Source organism: Gouania willdenowi, chromosome 14 (assembly GCF_900634775.1).
Source record: "Gouania willdenowi chromosome 14, fGouWil2.1, whole genome shotgun sequence".
Lineage (NCBI taxonomy): Eukaryota > Metazoa > Chordata > Actinopteri > Blenniiformes > Gobiesocidae > Gouania > Gouania willdenowi.
Genome location: NC_041057.1, coordinates 22,875,579 through 22,902,148, shown reverse-complemented (window position 1 = coordinate 22,902,148; position 26,570 = coordinate 22,875,579). Strand labels below are relative to the sequence as shown.

Here is a 26,570-nt window from a genome sequence, read left to right as displayed (position 1 = left end):
TAGAACGATATTTCCGGCCGATTTTTGCGTTTTTTACGTGTATCGGCATCGGCCAATGTGGGCTGCTGCGTTCGCCGATCTGCATTATTTACAGACAGCAGAAATATTTTTCACTTGTCTTTGTTCTACATCAGCTGTTTTTAATATGCAAAAGTAGTACTGGTTCCAAATATCGGCTCAAAAAAACATCGGCAATCCGTATCGGTCATCGGCTAAAGCCGATGGGAAAAACATGGATATCGGCCCTAAAAAATCCATATCGATCTATCCCTAGAAAAAAACACTTCTATGCATTCGTCTATGGGACTCCACATCACTCAATGCAATGTGTGAAACCTTTCGAACAATGTCAATAGACTGAGTGTTTACAGTGGGGATCTAAACAAATTTTGAAGCAAACTTTTATCTTTTCATTTTTTGAGCAAATTATCTTTGATTCATTGATCTATTAGGGCTACACTATGTCTTTGTGTGTGTGTTTGTTTGTATAAGTACATAATGTAGGTATGGCTTGGCATGTGCCTGCGTAAACATATGTATATGTGTATGTTTGCGTACGTGTGTGAGTGTATGTGTATGCTTTAAATATGCATACAACAAACTGGTTGGATTCATTAGTACATCTGAAGCATTGATTTTAAACCTGAGTACAGGTTTTACTTTTTGATCGTGTCAGAGAAAAAGTCTGTGGTTTTTTTGTGCCTAGATTGAAAAATACTGAGAGGGTGCATTTTGCATATTTCTAGACATGTTTTGTGTCCCCGGGGCAGCTTTAGCAGAGTTTCAACAACAAGGACACACTAGCAAGATTCAAGGGTTTTTATTTTTTCTGGCAGGACGCTCTCAGCCTCAAAGCATGAGGATCTGAGGGGGATGAACTGGTCAGCACCGACTCTCTGACCTCTAAAAGCAGAGGGTAATGAATACCATCCTTTTCCATCTCTATTAGCCAAGAACTGCAGCCAATTGTAATGCGCGTGTTCTCATACAGGACACTAATCTTAGCCTCGGGCTGTGCTAAACTCAGGTCAAACCACGAGTTCACAGGATTAACAGAAACTGACAATCAGTAAAAGCGATCAGCATCTCTGCAGCCTCCGTTCAGGATGTCTGTGAGTTTTGCTGGAAGGCATCAGGACAATGTATTAGTCTTAGGGAACAAAACAAACTAACGCACACGCACAATGGATGGATTTTCTTAGAAGGCAGAGGGAGGTAGAAAACAAATGAGAACACGACACTACTACATGAAGACACAATCATGTAAGACTGGAGCCGTTTACACGCACAGAAAGAACACAGGGACACTTAAAGTTGCAGTATGTAACTTTTTTGGCATCATTTGGTCAAAAATCCATAATCATCTTTGAGCATATTGTAATCCAAAGTGTTCTGAGTGGACAATGAACCTCTCCTCTTGCTTTACACAGCAAAGCAAGAGGAAAAAGGCAGCCTGAGTTTAAGAAGCAACAGTTTAAAGGCACAAATATATATGGGAGGAACGGACCGCTTTGAGTGATGATTGTCACTCTGCCTTGAGCGGCAGCTCAGATCAGTGCAACCGCCTCTGTGTGCTTGTAGCGGAGAGGGGCTGAGGGCAACAGCTACTGTTCAGGGCCGTAATTACAGAGTGATACATGATTTCATGTTAGAGACTCTAAAACACCAGAAAAAAATCTCCAATAACGTAAGATAAATTTCATACATTTGTCACTAATCTCTATTGAGTAAAAAGTTGCTCAGAGCGTTCACAAAAACATTGGTAAGGTAGGCTGAGTTTCGGTTTCAGTTTCAAAATGGAGCAGAAAATATTCTACAAACTGCAGCTTTATAGGACTGATTGGTTGGTAATTATAACTACTAATGTTGCAGAAGGAAAATATTTGGTATGGCAGAAGCAGGGAATTTAATGTTGGTCCCTCCACCAGCACCACCAGGGTCCTTTTCTATGTAGATGTCCACACATTGTACTTCAGTTTAGCAGTATAAAGACTGGGAAACAAAACACTGCACTTACACACACAAATCCAAAGATAAACTGATGTCGATTCCCTTGTGAGATGATTTTTAACTTACCATACTTGTTTTCTAGCTTTTGGGGGAAAAGCTCGACTTCAAGCTTCATCTCAAGTGACCCAGTTTGACTAACATGGCCTGAGCTGTAGAGACGAGTTATGACACAAATACCAACTCTAATGTGAAGAGAAACAAAGACAAGGCTAATATCGAATGGCTCCCGTTTGTAGTCATTACACATTTTCTGCCAGTAGCACATTTATCAGCTAAAGTCACTGAAAGTAAAACCACCTTTGACATACTGCAAATTATCTGATGATTGATGGTTGCTACATTACCAGCCTTTCATGTGCAACTAAAAACAAACAAAAGTTTTGCTAATCTTTGAACAAAAACATAATCATATCAACACTTTTTCTTGAAGTAAAGTATTCAGGATACTATAGCATAGATGATGTCATGTTGTATTTGTGGCGTATAAAGCTTTAGGAATCTGTTATGGCTCGTAGTCCTAATTCTTTCATCCTATCAGCTAAAGGCCTAGACACAAACCATATCATTAAAAAAAGCTTCAACTTCAGTCACTACATAAAAATGAAACATTTCTTATTCATTTTGGCAATTTTGCCCCTATTCATTCTTTACCAGAGAATAAAAAGAGACAATCATTTGCATATATTTGTGTCTGTCTGATGCAGTCACATCTTTAAAAACATTTTTCAACCTCAATATTTTATTGCAGATCGCCAAGTGACACAAAAATCTAATTTAAAAGTAAATAAAGCAGCTCTTAACACATAGATAAATAATGTAACCTTTCTTTTTTGCTTGTATTTTTTTTCCATGATAGACTGGAAACTGTAGTCGTGAAATTGTGAAGGAGCAATTTTAATGTCCTGAGGCGCAATTTCAAACATTTTTCAAGCTTCTGTGGCCTGAAGCTAACTTTAAAAAGTAAAAATGTTTTGTGGCACAACAATAAAATGTATATATGTTGCAGTCTTACTGTCACCTATTGGCTTGGAGGAATTCTTAATTATTTGTCTTAAGCACAGACGACAATAAATCGCAAAAAGGGGCAAGAGTTTTGAACTGAGCATGGCTACTTTTTACCATTGCTTTTAATGGTGTGCCTTTCACTCTCATTTAAAGAAGACAGGTCGATTTCACCATTTAAATATTTAGATGAATAAAATGAGGCACTTAAAGCTGATAGCCAGAGTTTCTGAGAAATGTCTTAATGTCCCGCCCTAAACCGGTTCACTTCCTCCCCTGCCTCTGCCAATCTACCAGAAGCCACGTCTCTACTTTAAGGCACGTGCATCGCGGATTATAAGGTCGCATTGATATACAGTAGGTCTATGGGTCATTTGGCGATGAACATTTCTGAGGTAAGAGCCAAAATCATATCTACTTATTTCCGTGCACAGTTTCGCATTCACTTTGATTGACAGTCTCCGCTACAGGAAGTCGAAGCCTATTGGCTGGGCGATCACTGCGCATTTTTACATTTGTATAGGGGTCTAGAGGACGAAGACGGGACTTATAAACATTAATGTATATGAATGACCACCGGCAGTAGACCATAGTAAAAGACAAGTTAGGTATTTTTTCACATTTCAAAAGAATGATATATAAACAGATTTCTCAGAAACTGCGGATATCGGCTTTAAGGCACTGTGACGGAGCAGCGCCGTCACTAACTGGGCAGCAGCAAGCGCACACTCTCACACGTACACACTCGCACATATTTCCTTACTCCCCTCCATATTTCTCATCACATCATGCTTTTAGTTAATCTCCTTCTTCCCCAAATGTTAACATAGTCAGCCAGGGGTGCACACTGTTCTATGCTTCATTCACACATCCTCACTAATGGCGTAGCCACGGGTGTGCCGGTGTCACCCACAGAGACAGCTGACACGCCCAAAAAAATTGCCGTCAGACAATGCGTTGCGACAACTGCGACGATTCAGAAAAATGGGACTGAGAGACTGGGGACATCTAGGTCAGTTTTGTGTAAAGCATGAAGGAACTAAAGCTCATGCTTCTGCTGCAAAAGTTACATTGAGATACAACAAGCTGGACACTGTGACATCATACATCAGGTGACAAAAGACAAAGAGCGTGTCATAGACTCTATTGAAAGAAAATGGGCACACGTGAAAGTTGTCATTGACATGTTGCTGTTTTGACGCAAAAAGCCTGAACAGAGGAGATTTTCTAGAGTTGTTCAAACTGATTTGTGATTATGACCCTGACATAAAAAAGCACATTGATGAGGTTCCAAATAACACAAAAATGATAAGCCCTGACATTCAGAAAGATCTCCTTGAAACTGCAGCATCACTACTCCTCTGAAAAATCAAAGTGTAGCTGCATGCAGAGATAGACAGTGTTACGGCCTCTGCTGGCTGCTTGGTGTGCTGCTAATGTCTGTGTTGTCTCTCCAAAGTGATCAGCTCTAACAACAACAAGGTGATCATGAGCACCTGGGACTAGTGCTTGGAAGGGCATAAATACCCTGGCTGAACAGCTGCAGCTCTCTCTGAGCTCCTCTGACCAGCAGCTTTAGGCGTCCTCACTACAAGCCACCACATTTATTGTTTATTTCTTATTTTCGCCTGTTGGCATCTTTATGTAAAATAAATACATGTTTACATGTAAATGTGAACTGCCTCTCTGTCTTTTTGTCATTGATTTTAAGCCAGATCATGACAACACATACTATGTCATTTTAGATGACGAATATAAGGACCTCTCAAAGAAAGAGCTCGTTGCTGTCTGCTTAAGGTATGTGTATAACCGTAACCTGAGAGAGAAAGCTGTCGGATTTGTTGTTGTGACAGATGACATGACATCATCTGGCATCACCAAAGAGATTTTGGAAGTACTGGAACCACTGCAGCTGGATCCTGAATTGTGTGTGGGCTTCAGTTTTGACGGAGCAGCCGTTATGTCCGGTGAGAAATCCAGGGTGTAGGTGCAGCTCAAAAAAACTTTTCCTCAAGCAGTGTATGTACACTGCCACTCCCACCGCCTGACCCTGGTGCTTTCAACATCTTCAAAAGTGTCTCCCACAGTGGCCACTTTTTTCATGTTGTGAATTCACTGCATCGTTTCATGACCGGAGCCAACAGAGATGAACGATTTCTACAAATCCAAGAAGAACTTCACCTCGACGCACCCCGTCTGGAGCTTCTACGCTGTACAGATATTAGGTGGAGTTCAAAATCACAGTCTGCGAGCCGAGTTTTAACGTTGTATGATGTCATATCCAAAACACTGAATGAGTTTGCGGAGGGGTTAAGTCAGACTAAAATAGACGCATAGTCTCTCCTGCAACAACTTCAGACCAAAAGATTCATATTTCTTCTTGTTGTGTTTTCTAAGCTGTTCAGTGCAAGTTATTTTCAGACAAAAACCCTACAGTCCCCATCTGTGTCAGTGACTGACTGCATCCACATGATTGACGGCCTCAAAGAAACTTTTTCTACTTTCAGGAATTACTCAGATGGGGAATTTGAGAGAATTATCAGGCTAACTGATGACATCATGAAGAAAAACGATGTTCAGAACTGGGATGTAGCAGGCGCACGAAACAGAGAGCTGCCTGTCAAGTTTGCTGACTCGCATGTGGCCTCAACAGTGGGCAGGTATGGACCCATCAGGAGTGATCCTTGACAGACAGCTGGTCAAACTAAACAATTGTTTTCAGAGTGACTCTTATGGAATAATAAAGGCTGCTGCCTGTATGAGACGCGTTTTGCCAGTTGGACGCATTGCGCGTGTCGAGCAGGCATTATGGGCTTGGTTTGAAGGCCTCTGAATTGACTGTGTTTGGGCAACTCATCAATCAAAAAGTGAACGGGGGGACATCAGTTCTCATGCATTAGTGTTGGACTCATGTGACAAAGATGTTTATCGCAACATGAACTGTTTACTGCGTATTCTGATAACATTGCCTGTGGAGCGCCTGTTTTCAGTTGTAAACAGGATTAAATCCACCAGCAGAGCTACAATACTCACAGAGAGACTGAAATGCATCTCGCTGCTCATGTTTGAACAAGACCTTGCAGAGAAACTGGAGTCTGATGAAATAATAAATACGTTCAAGGCCACGCCACGCCGTCTTGCTCTTTAAATTGAGAGCTGCGCAGTGTGCACAAGTAGGCAGCAATATTATTGCGTCCTTCACTCTGCTGCTAAGCCCAATAGTTGTGTTCAGATGGTTAAATAGCTTTGTTGATCATGCGTAATGTGGATACGTTATGGCTCTATGAGAGTGCATGTGTGTTATATTTCACTATGTTCATCTCATTGGGCAATGTCTGCATGTGTTATGTTTTTGCTGTGTTTATTTTTTGGAAAACACAAAGTGTGCTTTCTTTATTACTTTGTTATTGATTTATTTGAGAGAATGTCACATTTATGAATGTTTAGACCTGCTGTGAACTACTGTTGAATATTACTGAACGCATAAAACGTGTGGATATGTTTTGTGTTAATAATGTCGAGAGAGATGCATTCTTTTGAATATTTGTGGAGGTGTAACCCAGTATTTGCTGGTGTACACCAAATGTATTTTTGTGATTTTAATGGAAACTACTACTTGGCGGTGCGCCCAAGCATGTAAGCTCTGAGGAGAGCGGACAGTCCGCGCAGGGTCCGCCTGAGTATGTTTGAGCCTTTACCGGTGACATGACGCCTCTGAGCAGTTGACAGGCAGGACGGGGCGGGGTTAACTCAGGGAGAATGTAGCGCATGAGCGCGGGGTTGGAGATCATGTGATCATGGGTTATTTTGATTAATTATTAATTTATATTTCTATGGGGATTATTTTAGGATTTGCTTTGAAAAATGCATTTGTTTATTTTATTAGAAAAATCAGTTATCCTTTGAAAAGGATGTGAGTATTTGTTTTGTTTGTATGCATTGATAATTGTTTATGGTTTAATTCAACCACACCCATGGGAGGGGTTTACCTGTTAAAAGCAGTGTGGGAAGCTGCATGTAGGGAGTCGAGCCAGTCTTTCTCTGGAGTTGCATGTGGAAGCAACATACCTGGAAATTTCTTAAAACCTCTCAGCTGGAAGCAGAGCTGGGATCAGGTTGTGTTTTTTTTTCCTCTCTTCCACTGTAAATATTGAGCACCGGCACTGTTTTTGGTAAAATAAAGGAAAAGTCGACATATGGATTGTCGTGGTTCTTCTTTTGAACTGTAATAGAACCTGGCCACACATTATCACAGGCATAGAGGCTGAAAGTAAAACTTATTCTATCTGTAATTAAGAAAAGCACTTAGACACATCACTGACTCACACATTTACCTCAGCAGTAACTCGTTTTATCAACTTATCACCTGCCAGTGATTAAATAGAGATGTGATGTGTGGGAGTATCAGTTGATGGCTGCTGAAATCAAACTGCCACCATTAAAACACTGATGCCTATGATCTTCCTCCTCAGGATAACACTGTGAACCTGAATAACACCTATGCAACCTTTACCCAGCAATGCTGCTGTGACCTGCCACACCCAGGCTGGGCACGGATATCGGAGTGTATCAGGGGACTGTACACACATGCATAAACACACGCATGCACACACGCTTCATTTTTCACCCCACAGCTCTCCATCTAGGATCAAACAGGCTTTCAGTGGGGAGAGCTTTCAAATCCATTAACCAAGAAGAGCAGTTGTTTTCTTTTTTACATTTTTCCACTTGATATTCCGTTCAGTGCTTTTTCGATATAACACAGGGAGAAACAGTGTACTGTAGCAGAAGCTGTCCACCACTGACGCATCTGAAACAGCCTCTGCCTACATCACATCAACCATAATAACCACACCCTATGCTTTGCCTGCATGCAAACGTGTATATGTGAGTTTTTATAGCTATATCTGAGCAAAAACAGCCGTCTGAGTTCATGTTTGCTACAGGACATTTTTGGGTGCTGTATTTGAGCATGTTTTCATGTAAATGACCACAGGAATCCCGTTGTGGCTCCCAGTGTTCTCTTCCTCTGTTCATCCATCTCAACATTGGCTTATTTGTGAAGGAAAATGGATAAATGAGCTGTGGTGCCTGAATGCATCATGCGTTATATTGGCAGGGACAAAAAACAAGCGCGATTGATGATGGACCGCTAAACTAGAGTGTGTGAGTGAACACCAGTATGTCAGATACTGTAAAAACCTGCTCTTCTTAGCCAACTTACTGGCTGACTCCTTGAAGCCTTTGGCAGAGTGGACGATCACATGCAGGAAGCCGTACAGGCCGGGAGTTTCCTCATCTGGAAAACAAGGGAATAGGGCAGTTAGTGAGGTACAAAAGCTGAGGCAGGTTCCCTAGGCCAAAAATGTAAAATAGGATAAAAATCTAGTAAGTGCAAAAGAAAGCACATATTACTCTTCTGCATCCATTCCCTAAGTCTATCAGACATGGGGAAAATGTGGCCCTTGGTCTATACTGTATTTGTCCGGCCCTAAAGTAAATGCAAAAAATGACTCCAAAAACACACAAAATCACAGAAAAATTAAAATACAACAGGAAAAATACACTAAATTTCTCCATTAACAAACAAAATGACTATAGAAACCAAACAATAAAACAGAAAAATATTAATAAAATAGCAAAAATACACAAAATGACTCCAATAAACACAAAATGATCCAATAAACACAAAATGACTCCAAAAAACAACACAAAACGAGAGCGAAAAAATAAAACAGCAAAAATACACAAAACTACTCCCATGAACACAAAAAATTACAGAAAAATACACAAAAATGACTTCATAAAACCACACAAACGGACTCCAAAAACCATATAAAATGACAGAAAAATTAAAATACAGTACACAAAAAATGCTGACAAATGTTGATAATGTCACCCTTGGATCAAACAATCACATTTTTGTGTCCACGGCTGAAATAAACATAGCTCTGCTTTACATTAACAGTGTACAGATGATAAAAACATTTATTACGAAAAATGTGCTGAAAAAGAACAGAAATGATCCTGAATGGCTAAACTGGATTTGTGTGAATTGGGTTTTCGCTTCAGACATTTGCATGCTAAAAGATCAACCCACACATCAAGATAACTACCGGTAAGTACAAGAGTTTAAGCTTAAATATCTCTCATTATTACCATCTCATCATTGTAAGTTCAATTATCTCAGGTTCAAACTGCATCATATTTCACTGACTAAAATGTACTTCACAGTTTCTTATCTAAAAGTAATGATGAGTATCAAAGCCAGATTTTTTTTTGAGAAAAACTCGTTTAGTGGCACAAAGAGCAAATCTTTTTTCCTTAGGTGGTCCAAACTGTCGCCTCATTTCTTTCATCACTTTCATTATTGTTATTCAGCACTCTAATAAATGTAAAAAAGAGGAGTTTGATTTAAAAGGTGAGACGATATATTGTGCGACAAGATATTGCAATATTAAAACCTCACAAGATGTATCGTCTAGACCAGTGGTTCTCAAACTTTTTTGGCTCCAGTACCCCCTTTCTCTTATTTCTGAATCCAAGTACCTCCTTTGTCCAACTACAACATTTCAAAACTATTAAAAGAAAAACTACACTATTTAATGCAGTGGTTCCCAACCTTTTTTGAATCATGACCCCATTTTGATTTCAAGAAATTCTGATCATGTTTGAGCTACAATAAGTTTTTTTTTTTAAACTGCATTTTGGTCATACCAGCCTGTCATTGCCCGATCCCGTTAGATCTCGGAAGCTAAGCAGGTCTGGGCCTGGTTAGTAGTTGGATGGGAGACCACTGAGAATTCCAGGTGCCACAGTGGGGGACAGTCACCCAGTGGTATCTGTCATTGTGCCCTTGGGCAAGGCACTTCACCTACATTGCCTAGTATGAATGTAGTGTGTGAGTGAGTGTTGGTGGTGGTTGGAGGGGCCGATGGCACACTGTGGCAGCCTCGCTTCCGTTAGTCTGCCCCAGGGCAGCTGTGGCTACAATAGTAGCTTACCACCACTAAGTGTGAAGTGAAAGAATAATGCCTTAATTCTGTAAAGCAACTTTGAGTGTCTATGATAAAGCGCTATATAAAACTGATGCATTATTATTATTTTGTTTGAACTAGAGTCACAAAGTGAAAGTACAGAAATACAGCTTAAAAAAAAAGAATAATAATTTAAAAATTTAACAAATCTATAAAATTTGAAATTTGAAAAACCCTGATTTAGTGGATCCTGAATAGATATACTTAAAAAAGTATTGCCCCAAGTAAATATGTCTAAAGTTAGTCAATTAAAAGCATGGTTATTTTTCCAACTGTAATTTATTTTTGTCTTTTTTCTAACCAAAGATATTGTATTGTATCATTATCGTGAGCGCACTGCCTCTTTAATATTATGTCATGAACTCAGTGTTTTATCCCACCCCTACTAATGAACTCACTCAACCCATTCAAGCATATAGGACTTTTAGTGGAATAAACACACAAGGGAGACTCAATGCAATAAACAGGAAATAAACTAGACTGAACTAAAAATGTACAGAAGTTACAAAGCTGAATCCCAGCAAACACATTTGATGTTATTTTTCTGACTTTTGAAGAAGAATAGGCACAATTTACCTCTTTCTAATAAGGTTACATTTTTAGTCATTTTGTTGCGATGGGGGTTCTCTGAAAGTATTTTGGTCTTTAAAAGGAGGAATAATTTGAGAACCACTGATTTAACTTTATATCGACAATCCTTTAGGTTGTGACGACATGAGATGGTCTGAGTGGACAGCTTTAGCAACCATCCGTCACTACCTGATGCTTGGTTTTCTGCACCAACTTGAAAAAGCTGGTCTTTATTGGTGGGTTATTACTTTTGAGCACTCATGTCCTGCTGACGGACACATGAAGAGGATACAGTCCTGGATACATAGTGGACGCCAGTGGAGCCAAGCAGTTTCCTGATAAATAAATATGACCGACGCCAGCCAGGCGGTCGGACGCTCCACTGTAGGCCACTCAGTCCTTCGACTGCACTAGGTCTGTGTGTGTGTGTGTGTTTAAAATATAGACAATTCCACAGGAGGCAGCCAAGCATCGAGGTGGTCTGTTAAAGCCTTTCGACATAAAACAACTTCATCTACAATAAACTTTTAAACTAACACGTGCAAACTGATAAGAATCCAATCCAAAAAAACTCAAATGACAGTGGGAGTGTGAAACAGATCATTTATCGTTTAGCTTATGAGATACATTCCTCCACCAGCTGGTTTCCATTTAGACTCTTAGGGCGCTTATTGCATCACATGTCACTGAGGTGTGTGTTTGTCAGTTTCCTTTACAAAGTGGAGCAGGTCAGTGCTTAACCCTGGATTAAATATGTAGACATGTCAATTCTCTACAGAGAGCAGAGCAGAACAATGTAAATGATACTTGATGAAAATCAGCTTTTGAACATGTAATCTTTTTTCTGTGTTTAATTCATGAAAACACCATTTGACATCTCTGATCAGTGTGTCTGATTTCAGGACATAAGGCAGTGGTCCTGGTGTGAGACGCTGAAGTGGCATGAGAGGTCCATGAGCAAGGCTTTTAACCCCGTAAAGTTCGATCGTATCATTATTTTGTGAAACACAGGGTTATTAAAGCAATTTAGGACCTACTTTGACAGAGAGTGTTCCTTTGGATCAAGAAGAGATGTGACAGTGTTACAGATAAGTATTCAAAAACAGAAGCAAGAGAAAACATTGAGCTATGTTTAAAAAAAAAAAACCTTGAAAAAGATTGAAAGTTACGAAATTGTCCATAACAATGAAGGGGATAGGGTACATTGTACATTCAGAATATGTAAAGAGTTATACTGACATTATCTTTACCATTGAATTGTTTGATAATGGTATTCAGGCGGCTCAAGATCAAAGATAGACAGCTTTTATCACAGCGGGGGCTGCATAACATGTGATCGTCTGATCAGAGAGAAAATTATCAACATTTACATCAGATTTTAAAATAATGACCAATCTGATCGTGAAAAAAAAGGAAAACAAAGAACAATGGATTTTGTGCAATTTTGTATTTGTATTTTTTCCACTTTCTATTTTATATATTCTTCCATATTCAATTCTTGTCGTGTGTCTTTAGAGTCATTTTGTATATTTTTCTGCATTTTTGATGATATTTTGTGTATTTTTGCTGTCATTTTGTGATTTTTCTGTAATGTATGCTTTTTGGAGTGGTTTTGTATATTTCTATTGTAGTTTTTTGTGTTATTGGAAAAGTAGTAGTGTGGTCTTATCTGTCATTGTTGGCTTTTTTCTGTCATTTTGTGCATTTTAATAGTCTTATAGGCATTTTGTGTATTTTGTTGTGGTTTTGTGAATTTCTGTAGTCATTTTGTGTATTCACCTGTAATTTTGCATGCTTTTGGATTTATTATGTGCATTTCCTTTCATTTTTGTATATTCTTCTTCTTGCTTGTGTGTATATGGCAGGGGTTGGCAACTCCAGTCCTCAAGGGCCGGATTCCTGAGACTTTTAAACGTGTCTCTGCTCCAACACACCTGAATTAAATGAATGACTCATTATCATGCTTCTGCAGAGCTTGATGACAACACATTGGTTTTAACCAGGTGTGTTGTAGCAGGGAAAAATCTAAAAGTCTCGAGGACTGAAGTTGCGCACCCTTGGTATATAGTCATTTTGTGTATTTTTCTGTAATGTACGCTTTTTGGTGTCATTGTTTATATTCTTTATTGCAATTTGTGTCTTATTGGTGAAATTTTATCTGTTGCCATTTTGTGTCTCTCTGGGGTCATTCTAATCTTTTTAGCAATTTTGTGCATTTTTCTGTGATTTCTCGCATTTTTATTGTCATTTTGTGTATTTTTGTGCTTTTTTTATTTTGTGTTTTTTGGATTTATCATGTGCATTTACACTGGGGTCCCCACAGTTCACAGACATGGACTGGACAGGTATCAGATGTGAAAACGATACCTTTCCTTGAGGATTCTGAGGCCCAACAGAAGAAACAAACATGGATCTATTCTCCTTGTAATGAGTAAAACATTTGGACAATGTAGCTTTAGTGTTTTGGAAGTCTTCTGTGAGCTCTGTTGTGCAATGCCATCGTGTGAGACCCCGTTGCCATTCCACTAGAAGTGAGCGGGTCGGCCAGATGTCTTTAATGTCACCCCTGGCCTCTGTAAGCGAGTGCTACGCTTAGATCTGAAACAAAAACAAAGGAAGCACAGGAACCAACGCTTCGAGTGGCATTGACCGCTACCAGCCAGATGAAACACATATTGTAACCTAGATTGCAGGGCCTCCCGCTCTCATGGTGTAGTCTTTCTAAGTCTGTGCTACAGGCCATCCCCTATGTGTGAAGTCAAAACTGAAGACCGCAAGTGACAGGAGTGTGTGTGTGTGTGTGTGTGTGTGTGTGTGTGTGTGCGTGTGTGTGTGTGTGTGTGTGTGTGTGTGTGTGTGTGTGTGTGTGTGTGTGTGTGTGTGTGTGTGTGTGTGTGTGTGTAGGAAAAGACGCTATGATGTTTCATACCATCTTTGTTACTGGTGACAGGAATGTTGTGGACCGTTCGGAGTTTAAAACAGGAGCTCGTCAGGACCTGGAGCTCAACAGAACTCAGTACACACACCTGGAGATCTGAAAAAGTAATCACACACACAAAACAATGAACAAAAACACACACCCAGCCTGTAAAGTGATGCTGTTGGAAGCTTGTGGTACCTTTTTTCTGGAGTTTCTGAATGCTTTCCCTCCACTCTGACCTCTCGTAGTCAGATGAGAGAAGGAACAAGTAGCTCTGGGTAAATAAGAACGACAGTTAGAAAATACAGCAAGCAGGTTTTTTTACTGACAGTGAACTATACAGGGGAGATTTTCGCTGATAACAATAAAATAAGTTCAAGTGATCATGTAAAAGCAATTCCGAGCTGTCCAACATTGGCACATTTAAAGCTAAATATCCCCCTCTAGTGGACCATCAGCAGCAGTGTGAAGAGCAGACCCAGCAATGAGGACGAGAGACACATTACCTTTCCATGTTTGTTGTGAATTTTGAAGGGAATGGTGGGGGAGTGGAGGAGCAGCCACGACTCCTGCTCGTTCATCTTCTTCCTCAGACGCTCCACACGACTCTGTCCCTTTGGTGCTTTCTGCAAAAAGGAAAAGGATAGCAATGTGTTTGGCATTGGTAATAAAAGCATTCACACAACTCTCTCTTTGCAACAGGTCTCTGGATTGTGAGGGTTATTCTTTTTAAGTATGCAAGAAAATGACATTCTGAAAGTGGCACTGGTTTTGGATTTGCCCAAAATACATCTTATAAAGTATATTTGACCACTAATTAAGTTTAAATGCCAATAAACACAGAGGGTCTAAGCAAAATTATTTATTCAAGCCCCATGTTTAATTTTTTCCTCAGTTTCTGTTGGTTTGTCTTTGTTGCTCCTGTTTCCTAACACACTAAAAACAAGCATGATAGCTTGATTTATATCGCTTAGCATGGAGGAGTTACTGTGTGTATCAACGATAATCTCTTTTTGTAATAGCCCTGCATTGGAGTGGTGACCTGTCCTGGGTGAAGGCTCTGGGCTAGGGTATAAAAATTGAAATAATTCATATTTTTATTTAAATAAAATAATTCTAATAGGTTGTCACTAAAGCTGTTAACTTAATGGTTAAAAAAAACCCCACTGATCTAATGAGATCTATTACAGTCTCCTGTGAAAAAGCAGGAACACACACACACACAGACAGACAGACAGACAGACAGACAGACAGACAGACAGACAGACAGACAGACAGACAGACAGACAGACAGACAGACAGACAGACAGACATGTAGTTACTCTTAATCCTCAGCAGGAAGCAGTGAGTCAGGGCCTCATGTGACTCAGTGTTCACTCACTGTAGCTACTTTGCTACTTTGACATCATCAGCAAGAAGTAACAGGAACTCTTTGCTTCTGAAGTCTGGAGTGTGTTTTAGCGACAGTGGGCCTGGTGGGATCTGACGTTTTTTTTTTGAGACATCAGATTATTTCACTCGTTAAAGTCAGATCAAATAGAGAAAGTCATTTATATTGACTGAACTCAAACAGCGTCTCAGCTGAACACTTTTAAAACCCCATCCTAGAGATTGTCACTGTGTCTTTATGCAATACACTTTATTAGATTGTGTACTTAAGAATACATTTGGGATGGGATTTACAATGGTAAGAACTGTAGATATAAAACCATCATGGAGCTGTGGCTACAGAATGTAGCTTACCTCCATGAGTATGATGGGAATGTGAATGAACATTTACTATTGTTATCCTAATTTCCCTGAAAAATGTACTATTAAAAACAAAAATCTGAGTTGACAGATTAAGAAAAACAGGGAAAAAAATCACCTTCTCTTTTTGGATTTCACTTTTTAAAACAGAAATTTTTATCTTCATCTCCTCAATCTCGTATTCAGGCAGAACCTGAATGCTGGGGCAGGAATCCGATTCATCCAAGGTTTGAAAGGTGAGGTCCGCCAGAGGGATGTACCACTTGCACTCATACTGCTGATGGCGGCTGAAAATTAAAGCACAGGTAAGGAAAGGACACATGGTGGGGGTCCAGGACACTTCTCTTCATTTAACCAGAGCTGATGAATCTTTATCTTCATATTGTCACACTATAGGGCAAACATAGGCAACTGGCACTCAGTCTAAATTTGTGAAACCCCCAAAACAAATTACAAAACAATAACTAAAACACACATAATGAGCCAAAAAACAAACAAAACGACAAGAAAAAACCCCATAAAATTAGTACAAAAAACAAACAAGATGCCAAGATAATTACAAAAAATAAATAAACAAACAAAAATATGCTAAATGTTAACAAAAATACACAAAATAACAAAAATACACAAGATGAAAAAAATACTAAAAATAACCACAATGTACAAAATACCAACAAAAATACCACACACAAAATGACTATAAAAACAAACAAAACGAGAAGAAAAATACTCAAAATGACAATAAAAACACAACATATCACTAAAAATACTCAAAATGACTCCAAAACACCCAAAATATCACCAAAAATACACAAAATGACTACAAAATCACACAAAACGCCTACAAAACTACACAGACACCTTGGATAATTCCTGTATTAATGTTTTAACTTTTCACTGGTCATAAACCCCAACACTGCTACCTTCATTGTAAAGCGATGTCCCCAGAAAAGCGTTATATAAAATTGATGTATAATAATAATAATTATTATTATTATATTATGTGGCCCTTGGATCGGGCAATCACATTTGTGGCCCTCACTGTAATAAAAGTGGCTCATCTCTGTTGTAAGGAATGATGAATGTAGACACATGTTAACTGATGTCAGGGAGAGAAAGCTAATGTGCAGCATCACTAATGAGACTTTAATTAGCACATTTGTGTGTATACTCAGCTCATGAATAGCATGACACCTCATCTTAATCAGATGGATAAATGAGGCTGTTGATGAGGAACTACACCTACAAACAGTCTACTTACATACTGTAAGGTTTATGCCCCAGTGGCTCACAGGTTTATTCATGATAGTTTGTTCTGCCCATTCTCAAACTCAGATCGTAGAGGAGAGAAGTTTTGTTTGACTCGAGACTGAGAAGAATCACAATGTATCACTGCATCTAAATTCTCTCTTATTTTAAACACTGAGGGCAGTTTAAACGGAAATGAAGGAAACATTTCAGAGTGTGCGATAGTGAAGTCAACGTGAAAATGAAACAAAACCTCAGAATGGAATTAAACAGAGATTAAGATGTTAAATGACAGAACACCAGCCGATACAAATCTGTTCCTCCAAATGAAGGACAATCGATGAAACAACCTGTGAATGTCAAACAGTATAAGATCTAATCAGGCTAAAAGGAGCAGCTGCATCGGTGAGGCCAGCTGGGGCTCAATCACAGACGTCAATCACTTGGAAGCATAATCACACAAAAAGGTAAACACAATCAGTCTTTGCTCACACTGATGTTATCATTTCTTTCTGATGAACACGGTGAGTCTGACTCTCAGTGTGTAGAGGCAACGTTCGTACGTTCAGATTTGCTCCGGTATTCATCAATTCTGATGTGATCGTACGCTACGATTAGATTTCACGTCTGTTCTGCCCTCATGTACGCAAACCGGAGTGTGTGGATTTGTGGTTCAGTACAGCCTAATGTGACTGAGACTGGAAATAATATATTAAACACGCCTCAGCTGTCGTTTAAACATAAGCAGACACACATTCAGAACAGATCAAAACAGAATATTACAACAAAATAAAATAAATTAAAAAAAAAGCCCAACGTTATCACTGATACCTGCACTTTTTATGTTTTCTTTTAATAAACGCACTGATAAACTCTGTTACTAGGCAGGAGCACATAGGTTCACTAGTTTACGTATCACAGCAGCGCTGCCTCAGCTCTGTGTGTTGGACCAGCGTGGGAACGCTGCTATATATACAGAGGAAGTGTGTGACATTATTTTAACCTGTTTTGCATAACATTTCATTGGTGAATAGAGTGATGTCTGATCTATATCAGCGCTCAGGATCCAAAGCTAAACCAGTGTCAGCTCAGCCTCCACTGAGGCCTTTTAAAGAATTTGTTCATTTCTTTTAATATTTTATTTATTGCTTCCAGTGTGCGAACAACTGAGGCCAAATAACGATATATTTCTGTCTCTCTCTTCAGGGTCTCTGCCCTGAAATGAGGTTTGATGAATGTGAAGCACTGCACGCAAACAACAGGGGAAAAAAAGGGGCGGGGGTGCACGGACTCAAAAGTGTAAACAATTGTTTTGATCAAATAGCAGGGATTTACGTGTTTAGGCTGTAGATGAGAAACCTTTAATTTAAACCAGGGCCAATGTGTGGCATGTTCAAGTATTGAACTTTGATAATCTATAAATAAAAAGAGAGGCTGCGTCTAAACAATCTACACTTGTTTTACAGACATAAACTAAAGAATAATAAGGAATATTGTGAAAGGGACCCCATGATAAGAGGCAGTCCGTTCAAGTGTCATATGTCAAAATGGCAACTTGGCAGTTGTTGCGTTGTAAACTTTAGCCAGATTTAGTCTTTGTCAGAGGACGGTGAGGAGAACGTGGACTCACCCCACAGATGTCTTCTTCATCTTGGCACAGAGCAGCAGGTCAGTGAAGAGGAAAACATGCCGTAGCTTCCTGGAGCTTTCTGACACCTCCACCAGGAATCCATCCTTTACCAGCTGACGGGCCTGAGACAGAACTGGACTTTAATGCTTGTCACTGTATAGCTTTGGTTCAATATGTTATTTAAGCATAAGAAGAGATTAAACCACATGTGTCTAATCATTTAATTTGGCTTGCAGGAGGAACTAATAATGACTTTTGTAAATGTCAACTAATTCAGTTGTAAATCTCAGTTGCTCCAAATACATAAAGTCACTTAAACTTCATAATATTTGCAGTGGGTCAGTTTTCTCATGCTTTTATCACATGATAGCAGTCATTTTCAATCTGAAAATGTTGAAAGAACTCTCAATTGTTCAAAAATCCTGCAATTTTCCTCAAATGATTCCACACAACTTGGTCACAAAATTGGTCACAAAATCAAGAAAATTTAAGCGAAAATCCTGCAGGTACTGATGTGCTGGTCAGTCACAGAAGCACCTTCAGCACCAGGCTGATCCAACCATGGTGCTCTACAGAACGCCACAGGAAATCATTCCTGCCTGAGGCAATCAAACTGTATAATTCATCACTGTAACATCATAGCTTGATTGTTGTAAATCTCTAAATCATATTTGTATTATTTTTGTAAATAGCTGTATCATATTTGTATATAATTTGTATATTATCATTAGTATTAGTATCTATCCTACTTTATTTTCTACTACTGTAATGTGTGTGTATCTGATCCCTATTTTTAACAGTCTTTTACTTAATTATACAGTTATTTAACGTTTATTCTTTCTTTCGTCTTTGTTAACGTTTTTATTCTTTTATTTGTGATTTTTTTCTGTGGCTGTAACAAAAGCAATTTCCCCCTGGGATTAATAAAGGAATTCTGATTATGATTCTGATTCTTGCTTGGATATTATTGGTAACTTACATATTTTATACATACGTTTGGACCCCTGAACCATAATGAGTTTGACACCCTTGGATTAGACTCTTAGTAACATATTGAGCACAAAGCTGATCATACACACCTCTCCTTTAGGTGTGGTGACAGCGGTCCTTCGGGGGTCGATCTCCTCGTTTATGGAGGAGAGGAAGTTCTGAGATATCCTCAGAGCGTCCTGCAGGAGAGGGAAGTCTGGGTGGTCCTTTGGGGTGTGTTTGAGCAAATCCTGTACAAGTAAATGAGTCACTGTCAACAAAATTCTATGTTAAATCTAAAAAGCTGCAATAAAGGGTTCATGAAAGCTTGGATTAAAGAATCACAACGTCAGAGTCGTGCACAAATGTCTTTGTTTCACATTTCCTCCCCCTCTTTCTCTCAGTCAGTCCTGATATGACCCTCACTGCACGTCTCTGCTACACACACACACTGAGAAACACTCTGGCCGTGTACTCAGACACCTTGTGCCTCACATGCAGAAACAGGCTCATGCACACACACTCGCCGAGGCACCAACATTAACACACAAAAAGGAAGCCAAAAGTAAACATGCACAAAATTAAGAAACAAAATGAGGTGAGGCACACACACACAGAGATACATATAGGAAACAGTGATGTAGCCAGCTTAACCAACCTAATTATTTTTCCACCAATCAGGTTGGTTTATGGCACATCAAAAAGCTGAATGTGCCAGCGAAGCTTTTAATGTTTTAATTTTATTGTCTTATGTTTCTCCCACAAGATTTCACTAAAAATCCCAATGAGATTTGAACAATTAGAACTGAAGTAGGCTGAGTAATTATGTGTGAACCTGTACTTACATGAAGAACCAGGGTGCTTCTCGTAACACGGTCAATGGGTTTGTAAAGGAGAGCTGTTGGGAAGGAAAAACATCAATTAATTATTATTATTATTATTAAGAGAAAGACGGCTTTGAGTCCCACAATAACAGCTCGTCACACAGTCACAAAGAGCACAAACACTATTTCCCCATCCTAAAATGGTTTTATTACCTCTAGAAGAAATGAAAGTCAAATAAATCATTTCATGTCATGTCGCTTTATTGTTCATTTTTGTGGTTACTGCATGTGTCTTTTGTTCTGTTAATCAGATAATTCATACAGCAAAGATTTGACAAAGCATACACATGCACTGGCTGCTTGATATGCAGCCCATCTCTACAGCTGCTACAGCAGCCTGATGTGCCCTCTTACTGGCCGTTTTAGGGTGATCCGAGGTAACCAGCATCATGTCTAGACGGTGAACTTAAAGGAAAGTCACAGAGGTGTAAAAAAAAAAAACAGAAAGGGAAGCAGCAACTCAGAAAAAAGTCCTGTGAGAATGATACGCTTCCTGACAGCATAAAAAATTAAGAATGCACTTTTGCACTCGACTGGTTTTCTAAGGGCGGTTGTTCTTTATTCTTTATTTCTGAGAAATAGTGCAACAGCTGTAACAGCCGACATGCACGACAGCTGTAGGTGAGAAACTCACCACAGATGGAAAGATGGAGGCAGAACGAGAACATTTGGCAGTTCAGAAATGATTCAAAATGTGAAGAGCCAACACAACAGGGGTGAATAACGTTCACTAGGACAGATCTATACATAATAAGGGAGTCCCGATTCAATATTGATATGGGATATTGGTCCAATATCAGCAAAATAAATAAACAAATAAATAATTCCTGTTAATTCCAACTTTGACAATACGCAGAATTTTGCAACTCTAGTTGAAATGTTATGTTTTTTTTAATTGTATTAATTTGAATGGATACTAATATTTATTTTTTGATATGATAAAAAATGTTTGAAATTACTCCCAATTTGTGGTTAATTCCAATAAATAATTCCCATGAAGCATTTATATTTTTGAACATTCCCAAAATTCCCAAGTTTAATATCCTGTGGAAAATTACCAGAAATATTCCATCCCTTTGAAACTCTAGCCCTGATACTGAAATTGGAAAAAAAATACAAAATTGGTTTCATTTATCAGTGTCTTCTAATTTTATGTATTTTATTAAACTGTAGAATATTTCTACATTTAAGGTTAAAATGTAAATTTACTGACAGGTTGAAACAAAAAAAGACACGATCAAGAAAAAAATGTATAATCTGAAGGGGATTATAATCCTCCAATTTATATACAATTTTTACCTCTCAGGATAGATCAACATGCAATCTTCAGCCACCTATTTCCTTCTCATTTTAACTGCACGCTTGCCAATGGGGACCAAGACTGGATCTGACAGGGTTTGTTGTCAAACTCGTTGCCCTCCATGACCACACACTCACCCTCCCCTATATGTAGCTATACTGTATAAGACCAAAGAGAATCCCGTAGAGGGCCCTGTCGATGCTCTTTTAACTTTCGGCACACTGTGGTCATTACAAATGTGGTTTCCGTCGATAGTCCAGTCTCAGTGAAGCTGTATTGCTACCTTCACAAGGATTTAGTGCAGAATCTGCTGCGACTGCAAGGGCGCTGAACATCTCATTATGTATCTTTGTGTGCAGGTTTGCATTCAGCGCAGGTACAGGAGCTTATGAATGGATTGGGTGACTTTAGACTGCCCTTGGTACAACACTATTAGCAGATGTTTGGACTTCAGCCGACTGTCCATATTAGGACGTGACCTGTTTTTGCTGTGCTATACTTTGTACTTTACATTATAATTAGCTGACGGAGTAAGTCCAGATGTTGAGATGTAAAATCTGAATGTGGTGAGGACATTTTATAGAAGTAGGAAGGGCATTTCTATTAAAGTAAATAGACGTTTCAGCGGAGGTCAAACATCCACAAACTTCAACTTCAAACACTGGCGAAGTCCTACAGAATTATATTCTTTGAAGCCTTCCACTGGACTCAGTAGTGACCTCTTTAGGCTATTATAGTTGGTCCAAAGGTACGTTAGTTTTGTTAGCAGTCGGATTGTTTTTCTACCACAGAAATAAGGTTGGAAAGGGTTGGAAAGATTCTGGTAAATTTCCACAGCAACTTAAAGAGTAACTAAACCCCAAATGTATTTGGGTATGAAGTAGTGCTGTTGATTGATCCTGCACCAACATTCAACATTTTAGTTTCAATTTGGCGTATTTTGTTGTAAAATGTAAGAGTGAATGCCCTCTATGGGTTGAAACCCGGCTATTACAGGTGAATTTTGCTATTGGTTGAGAATTAAATTCTGTGACGTCATTGGACCACCGTGCATCACCGTTAGCCCCGCCCCTCCTACAAAAACCAGCACCTGTGGTGAGTAGGTTGGATTGAGAGAATTGTGAACAGAGCGGTATATAGTACCGTATAGTATTGTATTAAGTAGCTAATTAGCATAACATAGATCTTAACTGCTCCAGGAGCCCCACCTACAATGAAAGTCAGCCAAAACCAGGGGGTTTATTAAATTAATTAAATTAATTTAGATACTCTTTAAGCTCAGGAATTTTGGGAACATTAAAAAATATAGAGTTTTCATGTAAAATATTTAATGGAATTAACCAGAAATTAGGAGTAACTATTAAATAACTGACTCTGATATATTAGATCAGTGGTTCCCAACCGCGGGTAAATACATGTACCCCTAAAGGTACTTGAACATGCTGCAGGGGGTACTTAGAAACATTTATGAATTTATTTTCAACACAATGAGTAAGTTCATACTCTATTTCAGACACTGCATGTGTCCACAAGACAGTCCTTCCACTAACTTGACATTAAACTGCATCAAAGTAAAAAATGATAACGTGTCCATACTTTCTACCAAAACCCTTCCTTATATGTTGAAGGGTTTTAAACTACAAAATATTTAAACAAATATATCCCAGACTGTAAAATATGCTTGAATGCACACAAGGACAAAGTTTCTTACTTAGTTTTACTGGCTGCATCTCTGAAGACAATGATATTTACTCGTAGATTGTCGGGGAAAGCAGGCTCGTACTCACTGGAAATTTGCAAAAATCTGTTCTAAATCAGAGTAAACTGTACAAGTACATGTTTAAGCTAGTGTGACTCAAGCTGCAGAAGAGAGATCAGAGGCAAATGTGTAAACAATTGTATTTAATTTTATTATTTTAAATGTATGCTGTAAATGTGCGTTTGATATGTTGAAGTTATTTAAAATGACCACCAATTTCCTGTTAATTCCATTAAAAGTTGATATTTTTGAATATTACCTAAATTACTGTTGAAATTTAACAGAAAATGTCCACCTATTTGCTACTCAACACGAAAATACCCTTATTTGTTATTTATTTAGACTTTAAGACAAGCTAATTTTTTTGTTGCTATGCTTATTCATAGAGTGATGTTGGTTGTGTTTCCACCATGAACTTCTCTACTTATTTTCAAAATTCCTATTTTCAATATAGGTTGCTATTGGGTGAGCAAAATCTCGATTTTGGTGACTGATTGATGTAATATTCTTTTAGTGCAATATATTCACCTTTGGAGTCTTTGAGTCAACAGCCAGGGTGAGTGATGATGGCCAGATGGTTATTACTAGAAGTGAATACTGTCTACAGCAAGGAGCCTCTGACTGGTCTTATTTGTAAAGTCGTCCTCGTGACCTGGCACACTGACTGACATTTCATCCGTCTTAATAAAAGGTGCATTTTGTGGAAAAGCTTCATGTGCACTTGGCCTTTAGTTCACAGGTAGGAGTTGTGGACTCCTAGCTTCTTATTTGGCAGGTAAATCATCAGCTGATGACAGAAGTGAGCGGTAAAAGAAGGAGAAGACTGAAGGACAAAAACAGAATGACAATTCCAGAATGAACTACATGGAAGGTAAAAAGAGTGACAGGGTTATGGCGCATTCACACCAAACGCGTCGAAAGCATCAGGTTTACATAGACAATATATGGTGGACGCGCTTCAAGGAGCATCAAGAGGTCTCGTTGCGTATCCCACGCCTCCTGTGCGGCGCGTTTTCAAGCTTTACACGCGGCGGATGCAGCGTGTTTTGAGATTTCAAACTTTTGATGTGCGTCCGGCGCCTCCAATGGGGCCGATGCTGGAGTTGGAATCGTTAAACTTTTGGGGCATATCGCGGCACATCAACCAATCAAGAGCGTTCCCCAACTGTGACGAATTCAGAAAACAAAAAACACTAATGGGAGGCAGATGAACAGGCTCTTCTGCTGGAATAGAGTGCATGTAGTTGGTGTCCTGCTAGGAGATGCGAGCGCTGATACGGGTCAGAAGGTCATCAAATTGGGCACGGGAGAGACGGAAGTAGCGCTGAAAGCGACTCTTGTCCGAGCGCAGCTCTGGTGAATCCAGAAACGGCGCCGAGGCTCAAATAAAGCCAAGCCACTCTCTGGATAATATAGAACCAATGAACATCTGACCGGAAACACCGCCTTCTCAACACAATGTTCCCCACCATATCACAGTCACTGGGTGAATTATGAACGTAACTGATCACCACAATATCATCCATTGTATGAACACCACCGGCAACAGAGAAGCCCCTCCCCTCAAAACACTTTCTCCCCAACTTCTTTGGACCCGCGGCCAGAGCATCTTCGACGCTGGTGACAAGCGTTTGATTCAGTGAGCACAAGCGTCCAACTAGGGGCGTGAGGCACAATTTTGACGCCCGAAATGTACCATTAGTGTCATGGTCCAGACCAGTAGAAAAGACTGAGCTAGAGTTCTAGAGATGAGATGAAGAAATCCTTCGACTAAACTTGAGATTAAGAAACTGTTATTAAAAAGTAATAAAAGACAGTATTGGGTCCTGAAAAAATATAATATACTATATGAAAATAGCCTCTGATTCTGGTTTAATGCCAGTGAACTAGTATGTGAAGCTTGTGTTGCTAACAAATCCCACCATTTAAAATAAGAGTGTTGGCTCAGCAGGGCAGATGAGGAGAGGCTGCGGTGGGATACGTCCTCCTCCCTTACAGTGAAAAAATTAACACTTCACAGTCACATGCTGCTGACAATTAGTATGTTCTGTATGTGAACACTGCCACATCATTAAACCATTAAGTCTGCAAGCCATCAACTGATTAGTTACATTTTGCTTATGTTTTACAGCACATTAAGGATACAGTATATATTTCTTCAACCAATTATTGAAAAAGGCAAAGTGTGTACGGCTCCAGTTCCATAACACACATACACACACACATACACACACACACACACACGCACGCAGATCTGCTTTGATCCTTTGTCAGCGACTACTGTTTGTAGAGCCCGGTCCCAGCGGTCCCATACGAACAAAACATGCTCAGCTTATAAATGAGCAAATACAGAGGATGAGGTTAACTTTGCATTAGTCAGTCACAGAGAACATCCTTGTCTAACACAATCAAAATGTAAACTCATAAACCATAATGGAAAAAGACTGCCATCAGTTTAAATTATCTACATGGCAAACACTTCTCATGTAAAAGAAAAAACCTACCAGTCAACACTTTATCAATAACTGTGCCAACTTCACCCCAAATCAGGAGCAACAACAATCTACTAGAAAAGCGACAATGGAAAAATCCAAATGTGTAAAACAAACAAAAAAGTAATCACAACCATTCAAGAGTCCACATCAATTTGTGGCAGCTCAGATCATGCAGAGACGTTACCGTATGTGCAGTTACAACACAGTCTGAGGACCAGAAAAACCTCCATATCCTTCATCTCCTTTACTGAGTCAAGTCTCCTGCTCACTGCCTCCGCTCTCAGGCACACAGAGCGAGAGAGAAAGCGAGGGCGCGCGAGAGAGAGAGAGAGAGAGCAGGCTCGTACATGCCTTTCTAAATCCATCACGGCATACACAAGTAGGAAAGAAAGGGAAAGACTGGAGTCTTAGAGCAGGATGTCAGCAAACAAACAAAAACACAAAACTTACCCTCCATAGATATAGTTGTGGTACAGTCTTTGGCGTCTTTGGGACCTTTTACTTTAAGATTCTGATAGAAAGAACAAAAATGATAGAAAGGCTTAACATAGATGCACATGGTAGTTAGCAGAGAGCCCAACTCCAAAGCTGATGTAGTATATTCATTTATAGACTCATAGAGTTAAAATGAAAGTGGCTTTGATCTATCACTTTAAGACGTGTCAAACTCAAGGCCCGGGGGCTAAATCAAGCCCTTTAGAGCTTCCAATTGGGCCCACAGGATGAAAATTATGTAAATTACCAACTAATTCAATTGTACATATCTCAGCCCCTACAAACTCACAAATTCAATGACATTTTGCAATATTTTCAGGGCTCAGTTTTCCCATGCTTATATCACATGATGGTAATCATTTTTAATCTTTCAAATTGTTGAAAAAAAACTCCAAAATGCTGCTATTTACCTCAAATTATCACTCATTTGCTTAGATATCATCAGTGCCTCACATACCTTATGTATCATTAATGCACAGACTAGGGCACTATAATGTAGAAA

The 26,570-nt window shown here is 39.2% G+C and overlaps 1 protein-coding gene and 1 pseudogene across 5 annotated transcripts in view; one reads left to right on the top strand and one right to left on the bottom strand.

The window, feature by feature from the left end:
• Nucleotides 1-26,570, bottom strand: part of abr (ABR activator of RhoGEF and GTPase) — a 174,114-nt gene that overhangs the window by 51,858 nt on the left and 95,686 nt on the right. For 4 of the 5 annotated variants that reach the window (XM_028466145.1, XM_028466146.1, XM_028466147.1 and 1 more), the window contains 9 exons: nucleotides 26,024-26,084; nucleotides 19,981-20,033; nucleotides 19,246-19,386; nucleotides 18,167-18,288; nucleotides 15,407-15,575; nucleotides 14,046-14,165; nucleotides 13,738-13,813; nucleotides 13,549-13,653; nucleotides 8,237-8,311 (listed from right to left, as the gene is read on the bottom strand). In XM_028466145.1, the coding sequence (XP_028321946.1) occupies nucleotides 8,237-8,311; nucleotides 13,549-13,653; nucleotides 13,738-13,813; nucleotides 14,046-14,165; nucleotides 15,407-15,575; nucleotides 18,167-18,288; nucleotides 19,246-19,386; nucleotides 19,981-20,033; nucleotides 26,024-26,084 (922 nt within the window). Of the gene's footprint in view, nucleotides 1-8,236; nucleotides 8,312-13,548; nucleotides 13,654-13,737; nucleotides 13,814-14,045; nucleotides 14,166-15,406; nucleotides 15,576-18,166; nucleotides 18,289-19,245; nucleotides 19,387-19,980; nucleotides 20,034-25,757; nucleotides 25,846-26,023; nucleotides 26,085-26,570 lie in introns of those variants that run through there. The other variant, XM_028466149.1, reaches the window with a different exon arrangement.
• Nucleotides 9,716-9,833, top strand: LOC114476287 (uncharacterized; annotated as a pseudogene).